The 21,328-nt window shown below is 38.4% G+C and overlaps 1 protein-coding gene across 1 annotated transcript in view; it reads left to right on the top strand.

Moving 5' to 3' along the window:
- ptpn13 (protein tyrosine phosphatase non-receptor type 13) overlaps window positions 1-21,328 on the top strand; it is a 260,769-nt gene that overhangs the window by 104,945 nt on the left and 134,496 nt on the right. The window contains exon 8 of the mRNA XM_072253123.1: window positions 16,572-16,667. Coding sequence (XP_072109224.1) covers window positions 16,572-16,667 — 96 coding nt within the window. The remainder of the gene's footprint in view (window positions 1-16,571; window positions 16,668-21,328) is intronic.

Here is a 21,328-nt window from a genome sequence, read left to right as displayed (position 1 = left end):
ACAGAGTTTACAGACTATTGAGGAAAATACTCTTTCCCTGAATACTGAGATTAAAGAATCGAAATGTCAGATTGCTGGTATTTCAACCCGATTGGAGCAGGCTCAACGCAGAGTCTCGAAGAAACAACATTCGTATTTTAGGTCTTCAGGAAGGCTCAGAGTCTGGGGATCTATTGGATTATTTTGCCAATCTGTTTCAATCTCTGTTCCCGGATACTCTATCTCAGCCTCCCGATATTGAAAGAGCTCACAGAATTTTCACTGCATCAGGTAAAGCTCGACCAATTTTAGTCAACTTTCTTCGCTTTAAAGTTAAAGACCAAATTATAAAATGTGCAAGAAAACAGAAAGTTTTTAAACTTAACGGTTCCGAGATCCGTTTTTATGAAGATTATCCAAGGGAAGTTATGCAACAACAGTTTAAATTCATACCGGTCATGAAGATTGCTTACGAAAAAACTCTGTTTCCATCCCTGAGATATCCAGCGAGACTTAAGCTATTTCCTAAAGACTCTATTCCTCGTGTCTTCTTGGATCCCCAACCAGCATTGGATTTTGTCAATTCTATTGTGGAATCGTCTGATGTATGAAAGATATTAGAATCTCTTTAAATCTTTTTATTGAATAAGTACACAGAAGGTAAACCATATAGGCACTAATACACTGTTAGAATATAGTATATTACAGGAAATATTAATACAGAAAAAAAATTAATACAAACAGTGCAATTTAAACATAAAATAACAAGGTAATATAACAGTATACTGATTTTTATATATATCAATAGAAAAAGAAAAAAAAAAACCCAAAAAACCCACCATGCAACTAAACAAAGCAAAGCAAAGCAATGGGCTAACTAGGAAACAAGTAGAGTTAAAGATCTTAAAATCACGTCCTCAAACCCGCCTCCATTAAAAACAGTTAAAAAAAACAAGAAGGGAATATAAATATGGACCGAGAAAAAAAATTACATTAAATGAAAATGTTGAATAAAAGATCTCCAGGTCTGATCGAATTTAACTGAAGAATCATAAAGATTACTTCTAATTTTCTCCAAATTTAAGCATAATATCGTCTGGGAAAACCAGAAAAACGTATTTGGAGCATTAATCTCTTTCCAATGTTGTAAAATGCATCTTTTCACCATTAAAGTAAGAAATGAAATCATTCTACGGGCTGAAGGGGAAAGATTACTGGAAATCTTAGGTAATCCAAAGATAGCAGTAATAGGATGAGGAGAGATATCTATATTCAATACCTTTGAGATAATATTAAAAATGTCTTTCCAAAAAGTTTCCAGAGTAGGACAGGACTAAAACATATGAGTTAAAGAGGCTATCTGCCCCTGACATCTATCACAAAAAGGATTAATATGAGAATAAAAACGAGCTAATTTATCTTTGGACTATGTGCTCTATGGACAACTTTAAATTGAGTTGAGGGAATGTTTAGCACAGATAGAGGAAGTATTGACTAGTTGTAAAATCTGCACCCAGTCATCCGCCGAAATAATAAAACCCAATTCCTGTTCCCAATATGACCTAATCTTATCAAATGGAGCTTTCCTAAATTTCATAATAATATTATAAATAATAGCCGTTGCACCTTTCTGACATGGATTAAGGTTAATTATAGTATCTAAAATATATGTAGGAGGGAGCATTGGAAAGGAAGAAAGTATAGTACTTAGGAAATTTCTAACTTGGAGATATCTAAAAAAATGTATTCTTGGTAAACTATATTTATTAGATAATTGTTCAAAAGACATAAGGGAACCATCTAAAAATAAATCCAAAAACCGTAAAATACCCTTAGTCTTCCAAATTGAAAAGCATGATCTGTGAAAGAGGGAGGAAAAAATATGTTACCTAAAATAGGGATCGCTAGCCCAAATTGGTTAAGATTGAAAAATTTTCGGAATTGAAACCAAATACGTAAGGTATATTTAACTATCGGATTACAGACCTGTTTGTGGCGTTTCAAATCAAAAGGAAGAGAAGAACCTAAAATAAAGCCACGTGCATAACCTTGAGCAGATTGTAATTCCAATGCTACCCATTTTGGAATGGATAGTGTATCTTGGTCAAGTAACCAAAATTTCATGTGTCGAATATTAATTGCCCAATAATAGAATCTAAAGTTAGGTAATGCTAAACCTCCATCTCTTTTAGCTTTCTGTAAATGTATTTTACCCAGTCTCGGGTTTTTATTTTGCCAAATAAATGAAGAGATTTTAGAGTCAACTTTATCAAAAAAAAGATTTTGGAACAAAAATCAGTAATGCCTGAAATATATATAAAAATTTTGGCAAAATAAGCATCTTAACTGCATTAATACGACCGATCAACGTTAAATATAATGGAGACCATTTAAATGAAAGTTGAGTAATATGATCAATTAAGGGTAGAAAATTAGTCTTAAATAGATCTTTGTGTTTCAAGTAATTTTAATCCTAAGATATGAAAAATAATTGTTAATCAATTTAAATGGAAGGTTATGATAGAAGGGAAGTTGCTTATTAATCAGGAAAAGTTCACTCTTACTTAGATTTAACTTGTAACCGGAAAAGAGACTAAATTGTGCTAATAAATCTAAAGCAGCAGGGATAGATTTTTGAGGATTAGAAATATATAAAAGTAAGTTATCAGCATAAAGTGATACTTTATGAGACTTTAAGCCCCGAGTTATCCCAAAAGTATTTGGAGATTCTCGAATAGCAATTGCAAGAGGTTTTAATGCAATGTCAAATAATAAAGGACTAAGAGGACAATCTTGTCTAGTACCTCGAGAAAGAGGGAAAAAGGGTGAACTTAAAGAGTTAGTACGAACTGAGGCCATAGGAGAATGATATAACAGTTTAATCCAGGATATAAATTTCAAGCTAAAATTAAACATTTCAAGCACCTTAAATAAGTAAGGCCATTCTACTCTGTCAAAGGCTTTTTCAGCATCTAAAGAAATAACGCACTCAGGAACATTTTGTGGAGTATAAACAATATTTAAGAGTGTGCGAATGTTATAGAAAGAATAATGACCTTTAATAAAACCCGTTTGATCTTCCGAGATAATATAGGGAAGTGCTTTTTCTAATCTGTTTGCTAATAATTTAGAAAAAAATTTAGATTCAACATTTAATAAAGATATTGGTCTATAAGATGCACATTGAGCAGGATCTTTATCCTTCTTTAATATTAGAGAAATTGACGCTCTATAGAAGGATTCGGGAAGTTTACCAAGTTTTAATGAAGCCTGCAGAACCCTAAAAAACCAAGGGATTAATGAAGGTGCAAAAAATTTATAAAATTCTGCATTAACCCCATCAGGGCCAGGAGTTTTCCCCAGGTTCATAGAAAAAATAACATTCTTAATCTCATCAGTGGTAATGGGAGATCTAGCATAGAGGATATACCCTGTGAAATCTTAGGGAAATCTAGGTTATCTAAAAAGTCATTCATATATTTAGAGTCTCGTAAAGGCTCTGATTGATATAAGGAAGAATAAAAATCAAAAAAGGCTTGATTAATCTCAGCATGATCAAGTATCAGTTGATCATTTTGATTATAAATCTGATTAATTTGAAATTTAGTATAATTAGTTTTCAACTGATGAGCTAACAGTTTACCAAAAGATATTAGAGTCTCTGAATAATTCTCCGAAAGAAAACAGGTTTTGAAGATCTCGGTATGCTAAAGATATCTTTTGATCGATGGATTACTTAAAGAAGAGGTGGTCTTCTTGGTTTGATTAAAGAATGACTTTTTTTTGAAGACTGTTTAGTACACGGAGTGAATTAATACAATGGATAGATTGTGAACTGGTTTGATTATCTGTTTCTATTTTTCTTTTTCTTTATTAATTAAGTGATAGGTTTATATAGATTTTCTTATTTTTTGGAGTGTTTAGTAATAGATAATTAGCTTTAATTCTTTTGTTAAATAAGGTAGTAAGTTAAAGAATAATGGCGCTGATTTTCTCTCTTTAGTGATTAAACTGGGTTAATAGTATTGTTTTGGCGTCTTTGGAGACTGTCGTTGCATTCCTTTAACTTATATTTATTGATTAAGTATAAACATTTTTTTCTTTGCTGGGCTTTTTTTTATCTTCAGGTTACGTATTTTCTTTGTGAGGGGGAGGGGGGAATTGGAAGAAAAAACTTGTAATCATTATTTAAACTGAGCGGCACGCGGAACTCCGTTCTTATGTCTCTTTTCTTGGGGATGCGTTCCGGCTTTTTCTTTCTTTCGCCAGATTTTCTTCCTTGGGGATGGTGGGATGTTTGGGGGTACTTTTGTATTTTGGGGTTTATTGTGGTTTTTTTTCCCACACACACTTTTTGTAATTTTTCCCTATTATGGAGTTCCGGAGCATGCGCATTTTCTATTTGGTTGTGTTCATCACTGCCATCTTTGATTAGCCCCCTCACCCAATGGTATTTAAGCAGATAAATGTTATTAGTTGGAATGTACGTGGTTGGAATCACCCTATTAAGCGAAGGAAGACATTTAGAGTTATTAATCGATTCCAGCCCGATATAGTTTTTGCTCAAGAAATACATATCAGAACGGGTGATCAAAATAGATTTTTTAAAACATGGAAGGGCCTTCAATATCATGCTACTTGTCAAAATAAAACAAAGGGAGTATCTATTGTTATTAAATCTAATATTATTTATTCAAGAAGACATTGTTTCAGATAATAATGGTAGATTTTTAATTATTAAAGGAATTATTTGTAACAGAAAAATTGTCCTGGTTAATCTATATGGACCTAACGTAGATGATCCTCCTGTTTTTAAAAATGTATTTGGTTTATTACCAGACTTAAATGAATATATGCTGCTGATGGGAGGTGACTTCAACGGTTGCTTAAATCCTTTGATTGACAAAAGTTCAACCAATCAGCAGCTTCTGAGTCGTTCGGCAACACTTATTAATTCCTTTTTAGCTGATTATGGTTTGATAGAAATCTGGAAAATTTACATCCTAATGACAGAGATTATTCTTTTTATTCACATGCTCATAATAAATATTTGCGAATTGATTATTTTATAGCTGATTTCCGATTTTTGTCCAAAGTCCAGAAATGTGAATATGATGCTATTGCAGTCACGGATGTTAAGTTTAACTTTCGAGTTAAATGATGTTAGTAATGTAAACTTGCCTTGGCGCTTTCCAGAAAATTTATTACAAAGTTCGAACTTTGTTAAATTTATAGAGATTCAAATAAAAGATTTCTTTCTTTTTAATAATACGGGAGATGTTTCGAAATTGTTTATATGGGATACACTCAAAGCTTATTTGCGAGGTCAGATAGTATCTTATTTGGCTAAACTTAAGAAACAGACAAAAATAGAATTAGATAGAATTTCCAAACTAATTAAAGATCTAAATAATACTTATGCAGTTTCTCCTAATGTTGATTTATTTAAACAAAGGGTTGAACTTCAATCTCTATATAATTTACTATTAACTTATCTGATTGAAAGAAATTTGCTTAAATTAAAAAGTCAATTTTATATGTTTGGAGATAAAAGTAACAAGCTATTGCATCTCAACTTAAAGCAGTTAAAGCTAAAAGACAAATTTTAAAAATTCGTAAGAGAGATGGTAGTTTAGCTTGTAGTTATGAAGATATTAATAAAATTTTTCAAGACTATTACAGTGAACTCTATAAATCTCAGTTTCCAGCTGACCCTTCTAATATGTATGCCTTTTTACAAAAGAATGATTTCCCTAGAGTATCTGTTGAAGATCAGCAAATTCTTGATGCTCCTTTTACTGAAAGAGAAATTCAGAAAGCTATTCTTCAGTGCAATCTGGTAAAGCTCCTTGATTGGATGGTTTTACTGTAGAATTTTATGAAAAATTTGAACATTTACTTATTCCTTATATGTTGGAAATGCTTAAAGATACTTTTATGTCAGGAGAGTTACCTTCCACATTTTATGAAGCTTCTATTTCCTTAATCCTTAAGAAAGATAAAGATCCTACTGATTGTGCTTCATATAGACCTATTTCATTATTAAATGTGGATGCCAAAATTCTTTCAAAAATAATGGCTAATCGGATGGAGAATATACTAGCTAAAATTATTTCTCAGGATCAAATGGGTTTTATAGAAGGCCGTTATTCTTTTTCTAATACTCGGAGATTGTTAAATATTATATACTCGTTCCTCTGTAGGACTCCCCAATGTGTTGTTTCTCGAGATGCTGAAAGGGCATTTGATAGAGTTGAATGGAAATATCTGTTTAAAGTTTTAGAGGAATTTGGCTTTGGTACTAATTTTAATAAATGGATTAGATTGATATATAAAAGCCCTATTGCCACTGTTATCACTAATAACTGTAGATCTCCCTTTTTTCAACTCTCTTGGGGTACGAGACAAGGATGTCCGTTAAGTCCTCTGTTATTTAACTTGATGTTGGAACCTTTGGCTATTGCACTTCGTGAAGCTAAAAATGTTCAAGGAATTTATATAAATGGGACTATTCATAAGATCTCCCTTTATGCAGATGATCTTTTGGTTTATATTTTGAATCCCGAAGAATCTATTCCTGGCTCATTGAAATTATTATATGAATTTGGATTGTTTTCAGGATATAAATTAAACCTGCATAAAAGTGAATTATTTCCTTTAAATGATTCCGCTTCTACATATGATAACATTCCTTTAAAAGTTATGGATTCTTTTAAATATTTAGGTATTACCATTATTAAAAATTATGGAGACCTTTATATTGCTAATTTAGTTCCCTTAGTGGATTTTGTGAAGCAAATTTTTTCTAGATGGAATCCACTTACATTTTCCTTAGTAGGTCGAATTCATGCAGTTAAAATTATGATCTTACCAAAATTTTTATATGTATTTCAAAACATTCCTATTTTTCTAACTAAGAAGTTTTTTTGATCAAGTTGACTCTATTATTTCATCTTTTGTTTGGAATAATAAAAGACCAAGAATTTGAAAATGTCATTTACAAAAATTAAAAAAGGATGGAGGTCTTACTTTGCCTAATTTAAGAATGTATTATTGGACGGTTAATATACGTTATGCGTGTTCTTGGCTGTATTGGACCGATAAAAAGGAACGACCATCTTGGGTTGACTTGGAATTGAAAACTGTGAAACAATTTCATTTAACTTCATTATTAGGAGCTCCTTTACCTGTACAATTAGCCAAAATTTCTATTCTAAATATAAATCCTATGATTAATCAATCATTACGAATTTGGTATCAGTTTCGTAAGTTTTTTAATCTTAGAAAAATTAACCTTCTTAGTTTAATGTATCGAAACTATTTATTAAAACCTTAACTTAATGATCCTACCTTTTCTCTTTGGAGGAATAAAGGAATTTTTTCCTTTATGGACTTGTTTCAAGAAGGTCGATTGATGTCCTTTGAGAAATTAGTAACTAAATACTCTCTCTCATATTCACATTTTTTGCAATCTCTTCAGGTCAGACATTTTTTATAAGAATATTTAAGTAATTTTCCATATATATAAGATTCTGACCTGTTAGACATTATTTTAAAAATGAACTCTTTAGTGAAAGGCTTTATTGGGAAAATTTATAATTTAATATTACAACAGGACAATTATCCTTTACTTAAGATCAAGCAAGATTGGGAAAGAGAGCTTAATATGACCTTGATAACAGAGGATTGGTTGCGAATTTTGAAGCTGGTTAACTCTTCTTTGACTTGTGCCAGTCATTCTCTAATTCAATTTAAAATTATTATTATTTGACGAAGGAGAGATTATCTAAAATATTTCCTACTGTAAATAGTCAGTGTGATAGATGCAAAACTGAGATAGCTACATTGACACATATGTTTTGGTCATGTTCTGTATTGAAACAACTTTGGAAATCTATTTTTTCTATAATCTCTAAAGCTTTAAGAATCAATTTACAACCTAATACATTGACAGTTTTGTTTGGTATAATTCCTCAACATATTCACGGTATTTCTATATCTGACCAATATGTAATTGCATTTGTCACATTATTGGCTACAAGGGCTATTTTATTAAAATGGAAAGATGCCTCTGCTCCCACTTTGATACAATGGTTCTCTTAGGTGATGTTATGTCTCAGTTTGGAAAAAATTAGAAGTCGAACTTTTGATCCTAAATTTGACTTTGAGAAAAGGTGGGGTTCTTTTGCCCGTTATTATCATTTGGCTTGAGTTAACTAAGATGGTCCTTTTCTGATGTTTGGTTATATGAATTTGGTTGGCGGTTTGATGTCTTTTTTTTAATGGAAGCTTGTATGGCGCATAGCTCCGGGTTTGTGCTCCAAGTGGTTTTTTTCCCCCCTTTTTTTTAGTTATTAGGGGTTTTTCTCTGTTTTAGTTAATAGGGGTTCTTTTTTTCCTCCTTTCCTTTTTTCCAAAAAAAAGCTTTAATACTTTGTTTTTTGATTATTATTGATATACTGTTCAGCCTGGTTGATAGTTTAACTTTTATTCTACATATGGATATGTTATCTTGATTATTTTGATGTATTTTTCTTTGTTGTTGATTTTCAATAATAATTAATAAAAAGATTTAAAAAGAAGGAAAGAACCTTTATTTAACTAACAAAAGTACAAAGAAAAGATTTTCAATAGTTTTACTGACCAACTTAATTGTATTTTGTAAACATACACAAATTTAGAATTTGATGGCTGCAACACACTCAACAAAAGTTGGGACAGAGGCATGTTTACGATTGTGTTACATCACCTTTCCTTTTAATAACACTTTTTAATCGTTTTGGAACTGAGGATACTAATTGTAGTAGATCTGCAATTGGAAATTTTGTCCATTCTTGCTTGATATAAGACTTCAGCTGCTCAACAGTCTGTGGTCTCCGTTGTCTGATTCTCTTCTTCATGATGCGCCATACATATTCAATAGGAGATAGATCTGGGCTGGCAGCAGACCAGTAAAGCACACACACTCTGTGTCTACAAAGCCACGCTGTTGTAGCCTGTGCAGAATGTGGTCTGGCATTGTCCTGCTGAAATAAGCATGGACGTCCCGGGAAGAGACGTCGCCTTGATGGCAACATATGTCTCTCTAAAATCCTAATATACACCTCAGAGTCAATGGTACCTTCACTTACATGCAACTCACCCATGCCGTGGACACTGATGCACCCCCATACCATCACAAATGCTGGCTTTTGCACCTTTCGCTGATAACAATCTGGATGGTCATTTTCATCTTTGGCACGGAGAGCTCGACGCCCGTTTTTTCCGAAAACTAGCTGAAATGTGGATTCATCTGACCACAGCACAGGGTTCCACAGTCTTTCAGTCCATCTGAAATGAGCTCAGGCCCAGAGAACTCGCCGGCGTTTCTGCATAGAGTTGATGTATGGCTTCCTCCTTGCGTAATACAGTTGCACTTCTGGATGCAGCGACGGACTGTGTTGAGTGACTATGGTTTTCGGAAGTACTCCCAAGCCCAGGTGACTATAATTGTCGCAGTAGCATGACGGTTTCTCAGGTAGTGCCGCCTGAGGGCTCGAAGATCACGTGCATTCAACAGTGGTTTCTGACCTTGCCCTTTACACACTGAGATGTCTCTGAATTCTCTGAATCCTTTCACAATATTATGTACTGTAGATGTTGAAAGACCTAAATTCTCTGCAATCTTGCATTGAGAAATGTTCCTTTTGAACTGACTAACAATCCTCTCACGAATGTTGGCACAAAGGGGTGAGCCACGACCCATCCTTGCTTGCAAAGACTGAGCCTTTGATGGACGCTACTTTTATACCCAGTCATGATACCTCACCTGCTACCAATTAGCCTGCTTAATATGGAGTCTTCCAAACCGGTGTTACTTGAATATTCTGTGCACTTTTCAATCTTATTTTAACCCTGTCCCAACTTTTGTTGAGTGTGTTGCAGCCATCAAATTCTAAATTTGTGTATATTTACAAAATACAATTAAGTTAGTCAGTAAAACTATTGAAATTCTTTTCTTTGTACTTTTGTCAGTTAAATAAAGGTTCATGTGAATTAACATATCACAGATTTTTGTTTTTATTGCATTTTGGAAAATATCCCAACTTTTCTGGAAATGGGGTTTATAGATAGAAATATTGATTAAAATCCTAATGTAACATGTTGACCTTCATTTCATGTGTGAATATATAAAGAGTTGAATATTATGGTTTCATTTAGTAACATTTAGTAACCAGAATATTCCATTAAGTTCTTGACAGTGTACCTCTGGGAGGGAAATATTAGCCTTGATGTAGCATTGGATGGATGATCAAAGAATTGAATTAATAGAGTACAAGTTGCATAAAATAGACTTGTATTCAACTGAATGTAGTAGATTTTGGATCGGGACAACAGAGCGGCATGGGAGCTGAATTCTGAAGGAAGGCAGTTTTTTTCAAAAACTTCTTCAAGTGTACGAAGGACAAGACTGCAGGCGTGTGACGTGACAGGACAGCGTGGAGAGTTTGAACAGGAAGGTTACTTCCAATGGCTTTCTTTTGGATCGGGACAACAGAGCGGTGTGGGAGCTGAATTCTGAAGGAAGGCAGTTTATTTAAAAACTTCTTCGAGTGCGAGAAGGACGAGACTGTGCAGGCGCGTGATGTAACAGGACAGCGCGGAGAGTTTGAAAAGGAAGGTTACTTTCAACGGCTTTCTTTTGGATCGGGACAACAGAGTGGCGTGGGAGCTGAATTCTGAAGGAAGGCAGTTTTTTAAAAATCTTCTTCGAGTGCAGGAAGGACGAGACTGCGCAGGCCCGTGACGTAACAGGATAGCGCAGAGAGTTTAAAAAGGGGACCACCCTATACAGTGGGCAGCGGAGTGAGTGGTAGCAGAGTGTAGGGCTTTGGCTTCAACTGGCTTCGGCGGTAAACGGGAAGAGATGAGAGCGAAGCACCAACTCTTCCCCCCCACCAGCGAATCGGCCCGGACAGACAGGAACAGCAGGGCTCACACAGCTAACAGTATGAGCTAACGGTTTAAAAAGTTCGTCTGTTTGGCGAGGTAAGTGGGTGAGTAGACTTATATTTCCTGTTTCATTCCTTTAGAATTAGATAGCATGCCTGCAGGGTTAGTGCTTTGTTCAGGGTGTCAGATGTGGGAATCCTGGGAGACCTCCAGCCTCCCTGATGGCCGCATCTGCGCCAGGTGCACCAAGATGCAGCTCCTCAGAGACCGTGTTAGGGACCTGGAGCTGCAGCTTGATGACCTACTGCTTATCGGGGAAAGTGAAGAGGTGATAGACAGGAGCTACAGGGAGGTAGTCATCCCTAGGCTACAGGGGTCAGAAATCTGGGTCACTGTCAAGAGAGGGAAGGGAAATGCTTGGATAGTGGAGAGCACAGCTGTGGCTGTCCCCCTCAGCAACAAATACCTTGTTCTAGGTGCTGTTGAGGGGGATGACCTGCCAGGGGACGCCCACGGTGACCGAGTCTCTGGCACTGACCCTGGTGCTGTTGTGCAGGAGGGAAGGACGGAGAAGAGGAATGCAGTAGTCATAGGGGATTCCATAGTCAGGGGAACGGACAGGAGATCCTGTGAGCCTGATAGAGATACCCGCATGGTGTGTTGCCTCCCAGGTGCCAGGGTATGGGATGTCTCGGATCGGGTCCTGAATATTCTGAAGGGGGAGGGCAAGCAGCCAATTGTCTTGATACATGTTAGGACCAATGACATAGATAGGACAAAGGAGGAGGTCCTGAAGAGAGATTTCTGGGAGTTAGGAAGGAAGCTGAGAAGCAGGACCTCCAGGGTAGTAATCTCAGGATTGCTACCTGTGCCACGTGTGAGTGAGGGCAAGAATAGTAGGATCAGGCAGATGAATGTGTGGCTGAGAGACTGGTGCAGGGAGCAGGGCTTCAGATTCTTGGGTAATTGGTATCTCTTCTGGGGAAAGTATGACCTGTTCAAAAAGGACAGGTTACACCTGAACCTGAAGGGGACCAATATCCTGGCGGGAAAGTTTAATAGAGCTGTTAGAGAGGGTTTAAACTAATTTGGCAGGGGGATGAGAACCGGAATGATGGAGCGGAGGAGGGGGAAAACAGAAATAAATCTAAGGTAGTGAGCAGTGAAGATGTCAGGAAGGACAGGCAGGTGATGGGGCAAGTTTGTAGACATTGGGATGAGTTGCAGTGAAATCAAAGCGAAAAGTACCAAATACTGGTCTTAAGGTGTTGTACTTAAATGCCCACAGCACAAGGAATAAGGTGGATGATCTTGTCGTACAGCTACGGATTGGCAGGTATGATATTGTGGCCATCACTGAGACGTGGCTAAAGGATGCATGTCTCTGGGAGCTGAACATCCAAGGATACACGGTGTATCGGAAGGATAGGAAGGTAGGCAGAGGGGGAGGCGTGGCTTTATTGGTAAGAAATGATATTAAATCATTAGAAAGAGGTGATATAGGATCGGAAGGTGCAGAATCTTTATGGGTTGAGCTAAGAAATTGCAGGGGTAAAAGGACCCTGATGGCAGTTATTTATAGGCCTCCAAACAGCTGCAGTGATGTGGACTACAAATTACAACAGGAAATAGAAAGGGCTTGTCAGAAGGGCAGTATTATGATAATTGTGGGGGATTTTAACATGCGAGTGGATTGGGAAAATCAGGTCGGCACTGGATCTCGAGAGAATTTGTAGAATGTCTGCGAGATGGTTTTTTTTAGAACAGCTTATTGTTGAGCCCACTAGGGGATTGGCTGCACTGAATTGGGTATTGTGTAATGAACCGGAGGTGATTAGAGAGATTGAGGTGAAGGAACCCTTAGGAGGCAGTGATCATAACATGATTGAGTTCACTGTGAAATTTGAAAAAGAGAAGCCGAAATCTGATGTGTTGGTATTTCAGTGGAGTAAAGGAAATTACAGTGGCATGAGAGAGGAACTGGCCAAAGTTAACTGGAAAGGGACACTGGCGGGGAGGACGGCAAAGCAGCAGTGGCTGGAGTTTATGCGAGAAGTGAGGAAGGTGCAAGACAGGTATATTCCAAAAAAGAAGAAATTTTCGAATGGAAAAAGCTTGCAACTGCGGTTGACAAGAGAAGTCAAAGCCAAAGTTAAAGCAAAGGAGAGGGCATACAAGGAAGCAAAAATTAGTGGGAAGACAGAGGATTGAGAAGGTTTTAAAGCTTACAAAAGGAAACTAAGAAGGTCATGAAGAGGGAAAAGATGAACTTTGAAAGGAAGCTAGCAAATAATATCAAAGAGGATACTAAAAGCTTTTTCAAGTATATAAGCAGTAAAGGACAGGTGAGAGCAGATATAGGACCGATAGAAAATGATGCTGGAGAAATTGTAATGGGAGATAAGAAGATGGCGGAGGAACTGAACGACTATTTTGCATCAGTCTTCACTGAGGAAGACATCAGCAGTATACCGGACACTCAAGGGTGGCAGGGAAGAGAAGTGTGCGCTGTCACAATTTCGACAGAGAAAGTACTCGGGAAGCTGAATAGTCTAAGGATAGATAAATCTCCCGGACCAGATGGAATGCACCCTCGTGTTCTGAAGGAAGTAGCTGTGGAGATTGCGGAGGCATTAGCGATGATCTTTCAAAAGTCGATAGATTCTGGCATGGTTCCGGAGGACTGGAAGATTGCAAATGTCACTCTGCTATTTAAGAAGGGGGCAAGGAAGCAAAAAGGAAATTATAGACCTGTTAGCTTGACATCGGTGGTTGGGAAGTTGTTGGAGTCGATTGTCAAGGATGAGTTTACAGAGTACCTGGAGGCATATGACAAGATAGGCAGAACTCAGCATGGATTCCTTAAAGGAAAATCCTGCCTGACAAACCTATTACAATTTTTTGAGGAAATTACAAGTAGGCTAGACAAGGGAGATACAGTGGATGTTGTATATTTGGATTTTCAGAAGGCCTTTGACAAGGTGCCACACATGAGGCGACTTAACAATATAAGAGCCCATGGAATTACGGGAAAGTTACATACGTGGATAGAGCATTGGCTGATTGGCAGGAAACAGAGAGTGGGAATAAAGGGATCCTATTCTGGTTGGCTGCTGGTTACCAGTGGTGTTCCACAGGGATCCGTGTTGGGGCCACTTCTTTTTATATTGTACATCAATGATTTGGATTATGGAATAGATGGCTTTGTGGCTAAGTTTGCTGACGATACGAAGATAGGTGGAGGGGCCGGCAGTGCTGAGGTAACAGAGAGTCTGCAGAGAGACTTGGATAGATTGGAAGAATGGGCAAAGAAGTAGCAAATGAATTACAATGTTGGAAAGTGTATGGTTATGCACTTTGGCAGAAGAAATAAACAGGCAGACTATTATTTAAATGGGGAGGGAGTTCAAAGTTCTGAGATGCAACGGGACTTGGGAGTCCTAGTACTGGATACCCTTAAGGTTAACCTCCGGGTTGAGTCGGTGGTGAAGAAGGTGAATGCAATGTTGGCATTCATTTCTAGAGGAATAGAGTATAGGAGCAGGGATGTGATGTTGAGGCTCTATAAGGTGCTGGTGAGACCTCAGTTGGAGTACTGTGGGCAGTTTTGGTCTCCTCTGACGTTGGAGAGGGTACAGAGAAGATTCACTAGAATGATTCTGGGAATGAGAGGGTTAATATATGGGGAACGTTTGTCCGCTCTTGGACTGTATTCCTTGGAGTTTAGAAGAATGAGGGGAGACCTCATAGAAACATTTCAAATGTTGAAAGGCATGGACAAGTGGATGTGGCAAAGTTGTTTCCCATGATGGGGGAGTCTAGTACAAGAGGGCATGACTTAAGGATTGAAGGGCGCCCATTCAGAACAGAAATGCGAAGAATTTTTTTTTGCCAGAGGGTGGTGAATCTATGGAATTTGTTGCCACGGGTGGCAGTGGAGGCCAAGTCATTGGGTGTATTTAAGGCAGAGATTGATAGGTATCTGAGTAGCCAGGGTATCAGAGGTTATGGTGAGAAGGCAGGGGTGTGGGACTAAATGGGAGAATGGATCAGCTCATGATAAAATGGCGGAGCAGACTTGATGGGCCGAATGGCCGACTTCTGCTCCTTTGTCTTATGTCTTATTAAGGGATGATCTAATTGCGGTTAAAGGTTAAAGAATCCGGTAACATGGATAACAAGAAGCTACCTCTTCTGGTCAGAGAATACAGAAGGCAGTTAATTGGATAAGAGTGGCTGGTTAATACAGAAGTTAGGATATTCTTCCTCTACAAAAGAAGATCTGGAAAACCTCAAAATGTAGGGATGATCAGACATTCCTATATTAATGGGCAGTGATCTATAACTTTGGAATTCTTTGAGGAAGTTATTTGTACTGTTAGTATACTGTTTAGATTGACAGAAGGTGTAGTAAGATGTTACAATAAAAATTATTGGAAAAAATAAAAGCTGATAGTATTAAAGGTAACAGTTTGGCATGAATGTAGTATTAGCAGGCTAACAGGAAACAATCAAATAGGTATAAATGGGGATCTGTCTGGTTGGGTAAGGTCTTAAAAGTGTGGTGCTTTGGTGGCTCACAATTTACATAAATACAGGTTGAATACCTCTCATCCAAAATTTTTGGGACCGTAAGTTTATCAGATTTTGGTTTTTGGAATAGAAAGTGTGATAGCTTAGGATCGGCATCATTTCTGACTCTGAATCTTTACACCACTGATAAGCAGCCTTTGTTCATAATGTATACATACTTAACATAAAAGTTATTACGTGGCATTAATATAATGAAGATAGACTATTTCTGGTATTAAGTTTTCATCATTAATGATCTTCACAAACTCATCAATGAATTTTTCTACTGCTTTATGATCAGCAGATGGTTTATCTTTAAAAAATGAATGCCTTGCCTTTTTTAAAATTTCTGCAACCAGCCTGCTGAATATTTGCAATTACCTTAAATTTTCAGTTGGTCATAATAGAGCTTTGTTTGTTTCATGATCAGCATACTGTTAAGTGGCATATGTTCACTTCAAAGCCTACAAATCCACTTTTTCAATGTACGATTAAGATCTTCATTTTTTCATGTTTTTCTATTTCTTATTAGCTTCTCTTTATTACATATGTGAGGTCACTTCTCAGAAGTGCCTGTGATGTGCAGAGACCTGCACATCACCCAGGAACCCCCCAGCATCTTTTCCATTTGTGATGTAATTTTGTCAGCACTCAAAAAAAAATAATTGAATTTTGGAAGTTTTCGCATTTTGGATGGGGGTGAAACTCAACCTGTATGTTGCGAGAAAACATCGATAGTATGTTTGCTAAATTTGCCAATGGCACAAAGAAAGTAAGCTGTAAAGGGAAAGGAAAAGAATATGGATAAGCGGTGTGAGTGAGCAAAATACTAGCAAATGGAGTATGTAATGAGAAACATGAAATTGTCCATTTTGTAGGAAACATAAAGAAGAATTTTATCTTAAAAAATTGAAGAACATAGTGGAATTTTTCATGGACAAGTATGATTGTTCATAAAATTCCATATAACAGTAATTAATTTACTTTGATTTGATGGATTTGGTGGTGGTTGGGGTGGGAGGTGTTACAAATCATTGTATGGATGTTGCTCCACACATAATGTTGATATCCTTTTTCATGTTTTAAAGAAACTGCAGAGGTACGTTCACCTCGTCATAGTGACACATATAGTGCATCAAGCGAGAGCCCTTCTCTTACTTCTTCTGACCTGGATTATCGACAAGGTAACTTTTAATATCCAAATCTGTCAGGTTTTTTTGATTAGCACTGGCCCCCAAGCTAAAGTCTGGTAATTGAATCCAACTCAACTTCCTAGCCCATCAACCTCTCTTCCTGCCCCACACTCGTATGATGTTGCAAATAATTCCCACTCCTTGGATGCTGACCTAGTCCATTCAAGCTAGTTTGCCTCATGTCCTTACTCAAAAGTAAAACACATTCAAACGTTGTCCGGTCATGCTGTTCTTTGTAAAGCTTTTAACTTCATAATTCATGCTGATCATTTTCATGACTTCATGTTTGGGTCACCCTAATCATTCTGTCTGAGCTGCAGAATTAAGCAGCCATAACTGAGGGCACAATACAGTAAAAATGTGATAATTCAGCATGCTCAGGACTTTGCTGAACTAGCAAATCTTCTGCATGATTGAATGGTATTGTTACTAATATCACAGCATACTTTCATTCACCTTTTCTTGGATGTTAAGCAGTATTGTAAAAATTTTCCTGTGAACCAGGTAAGCTTGAAGATAGTGCAGGAGCCAGGGCTCTGAGGAGCTGAAAGAGAGAACAAATGGCACCAGTGAGTCAGAAGCTGAACCGTTGAGATTTCTCAATGTGGATGATCTGAGCCTCTTTGTCATGGTCTCTGTGACCATGCGCATGTTTCATCCTTTCAGTCTCGCTGAAAAACATTTTTCGTGACAGATCGTACCAGCGTGCACCATCTTCTCTAATTACTACTAAATAAGCTTGTTCCTCCCTGCCTGTGTTACTGCAGATAGTTTCCCAAGTCTTAGCTATTCCTCCTGTAGTGGCTGCATCGCATCTGCTGTGAATCTAGTCTTTGCTCACTATGTATTAAGATCATCTCAATTCTGTCATTCATCAATGTGAGCTTAGCTCGAGCATGTGTGTATTATGATGATCTATCAAATGAAGTTTGCTAGTCATTCAAACCACACATGGATAACAGCTGAATGAGACAGTGTTTCTCTTGGGCTAAAGTGCAAAAACGTACATGCGCATTCAAAATGATAAGAAAGGAAGGAACAAAAAAAAGTCACGTAAGAAAACATATTTTTAGTCCATGACCCTGAGCAACATGTCCCACAGATTGATGGTGCCTGGCAGTCCACCCTGTAATTACGCCGATCCAACACTGGTGGGAGAGGCCACTGCCAACCGAGTCCAGACGCCACACTACAACACAAGCCCGAGGATTGAGGCTGAGTCCTCACTACAAACAAGGCGACGATGCTGCCTCGCTGCCTGTCTCACCACAAAACAATGGGCCAACAGGGTCTTGTGATTGCAAAATAAACATCCAAGACAGTCACTCGCGGTTTGGTCAACTCTTCTGAACCCGATCTGGCTTTTCCTGAAACCCGACAGCCCGGCTCCAATCCAACAGCCCGTCTCGACCGCCCCGGCCCGACATGACTCTCTTGGCCCAATGGGCCGACTCGCCTTTTCTGAACCACCAGCCAGCTCTTGCAACACCTCGGTCGGGTAGTCCAAACAATGAGTAACTCACTGATGTGGTGGGCTGCTGTACACATAGCTACTGGAGTCAAGAATAGTCTTACTCTGTATAAAAACACATTTAACAAAGAAAAAAGCACCTTTGGTTGGCCCCCAAGAAGCTGCTGCATGTATGCTCGTCGCCATCTTACCGGAAGTGTAGTTGAACATCAGGTTCACAATCCATTGACTACCTTGTGCTCAGACTAATCCTTTAGCATCTATGATTGCTGATTTTACTTTGAACCAGGATGATTGGAGTCCCTATGGTCCACATGACCCCCTAACTTCCAATCTTATATGCCTTTCATTCCAAAGACATCCAGCTTGTGAGCTAACCCAAGCACAATGGCTACTGACTTGATCCATGCTGCTGTCAAGTTCGTTCTTGTCCAATTCAAAACGGACTTTTCCTACTTTCTCCTTTACGTTTCAAAATTTACAGCTCCTCTAAAATTTTGCTCCCCATATGCAAAATTCACCATCCCTCTCATCCATATTTTTTTTAAAGACATTTACTCCTGATCAAACACCACCAGATTAAAATACACAGACGTATGTTGTTGCCTGCAGTTCTTGCGCAGCTCATTGGAGATGAAACGTGATAAGCTGCCCATGTTTAGTTCCTCCCACTTTAGTAATTCCTAGACCTAGGTAGATCTATCATGAGCAGCACACACAAAATGCTGGAGGAACACAGCAGGCCAGGCAGTGCCATGGAAAAGAGTACAGTCGATGTTTCGGGTTGAAGCCCAGTCCTGCCAAAGGGTCTCAGCCCGAAACGTCGACTGTGCTCTTTTCCTTAGGTGCTGCCTGACCTGCTGAGTTCCTCCAGCATTTTGTGTGTGTTGCTCGGATTTCCAGCATCTGCAGATTTTCCCTTGTTTGTGATTAGGTGAGTCTGGAATTCGAAACTGATTTGGGGATTCGTGGCCTGAAGATGCGTGGCCTGAAGATGCAAATGAAAAAGGAAGTTAAGCCTATTTGTTTTTACTAATTAAACTGAATTAATTAAAAACATTGAGGGTAACTCAGTAGATCTGGCAGCGTCTCTGAAAGGAATAGAGAGGTGACATTTCAGACCAAGACCCTTCATCAGGACCTGGAAGGAAGGGGAGAGAAGCCAGAATAAGAAGGTGGGAGAAGGGGAAGGAGTACAAGCTGGAAAGTGATAAGTGAAGCCAGGTGAAGGTAGGAGGGTGCGGTAGGGGAATAAAGTGAGAAGCTGGGAGGTAATAGTTGGAACAGTTAAAGGGTTGAAGAAGAAAGAATCTGATAGAAATGAAGAGTGGACCATAGAAGAAAGGAGAGGAGGAGGGGCACCAGAGGGAGGTGATAAGCAGGCGAGGAGAAGAGAAGGAGTAAGAGGGGGGCCAGAATAGACAATGGAAAAGGAGAGAATGGAGACGGGAGAAAATTATTGGAAGTTAGAGAATTCAATGTTCATGCTGTCAGGTTGAAGGCTACCCAAATGGAATACGAATGTTGCTATCCAGCCTGCGCGTGGCCTCATCATGGCAGTAGAGAAGACCATCAGCTGACCTACTGAAAGGGAATGGGAAGTGGAATTAAAATGTTTGGCCGCCAGGAAATCCTCCCTGTTGCAAATGCAGCAAAGATGCTCAACACAGCAGTTCCCCAATCTACGTTGTCTCGCCAATGTAGAGGAGGCCATAGTAATTATCTCTGAATATCAGAAGTATTTAAACAAAAAAAAAGCCTGCGATTTAACCAAGAGAACTGGTTCTGCTTGTTATGTTTGTTCATAATAAAGATAAACTTAGCGTGGGTTTAATGCTAGAACATTTTATTTACAAAATGGCTTCAGCTCAACACTGAGCGTGTGCAACCAGCTCACCAACGTCATATCCGGTTCGGAGTGAACTGCCCGCGTTGCCCACTGAGAAATTAAGTTCTTTTTTATGTACACACATAATGACACATCTTCCCCTTTTAAAGAAAGACAAACATAATACTGTGTCCTCAAAAACCTGCAAGGAACAATAATCCTTTCCAACAGAAGTATCTATAATAACTTAATTGTAATGAGCAAATATAGTCCCTTATTCACTCATCAACTTTCAATCAATGGTTTGATTATCCTTTTCGGTCTGCTGTTTGTTTCCATAGATGTACTGCTTTCATTTGCTGCGTTAGTATTAGTGTCTTCCTGAGAACTCTGATTAACGTGTTCAGTTTTTACATCTGCTAGCCACTTTGATGTACTGACAAGTGACTTGTCACAGCTATGGGTTGGAGCTTGTGATCATAAATCCACACAGTTCCTTCTCAGAGGTGTCCCTGACTTTGTCTGGATCTAGTAAGAATGTGAAGCTACTCTTTAATGGACCACGTGCCTGAATTGTGAACTTGGTTTCACACTTCATCCCCAGGCTTCAGGGCTGGTAGGCTTTTCGCAGTCTTGTCATGATACCGACTGTTTCTGCTTTTCTTTCCCTTTCTCTTTAGCCAGTTTGACCTTGTGTGCTGCATTAGGTGTCAACAGGTTTCATGCACTAGAAGGTTAGTGCATATGTGTTGATCCGTCAGCATTTGGGCTGGCGAAAGGCTATTCTGCAGTGGTGCACTTCTGTAAATTATCAGACTTTTGTGGAAATCCTCTTGTCCATCTTGTGCCTTCTCCATGAGGCCTACACTACCTTGACCGAACTCTCTGCTAGGCCATTAGATTTCTGTGATGTGGGCTTGAAGTTGTATGTTGAAACCTCCCAGTCATGAGCAAAGGACTCGAATTCACGGCTCAAAAATTGTGGACCATTGACTGATACAACCTCACATGGAACTGCATGCCTCACAAACACAGCTTTCAGGAAGGTGATGACTGCTTTGCTGGATGTTGATTGTAGTATTGCGACCTCTGGGTAACTGGAAAAGTAGTCTGTTAGAATAATATGATTCTTCCCATTACAATCAGACAGATCCACTCCGATTTTGAAAGTATGGGCTATCTGGTACAGGGTGTGGTGTAAGCAGTTCTGCTTGATTCTGTTTAATTAAGGCATCTTTCACTTGAAGCAGAGGTCTGGCTGATGTCTTGGTTCCTTTTTGGTAGGTACATCACTTCCTGAGCCTTACGTTTACATTTTTTCCTCACCGAGGTGCACTTCACGTATCTTTTGGA

Source organism: Mobula birostris, chromosome 3, assembly GCF_030028105.1.
Source record: "Mobula birostris isolate sMobBir1 chromosome 3, sMobBir1.hap1, whole genome shotgun sequence".
Classification (NCBI taxonomy): domain Eukaryota; kingdom Metazoa; phylum Chordata; class Chondrichthyes; order Myliobatiformes; family Myliobatidae; genus Mobula; species Mobula birostris.
This window is presented reverse-complemented; position numbering and strand designations above follow the sequence as displayed.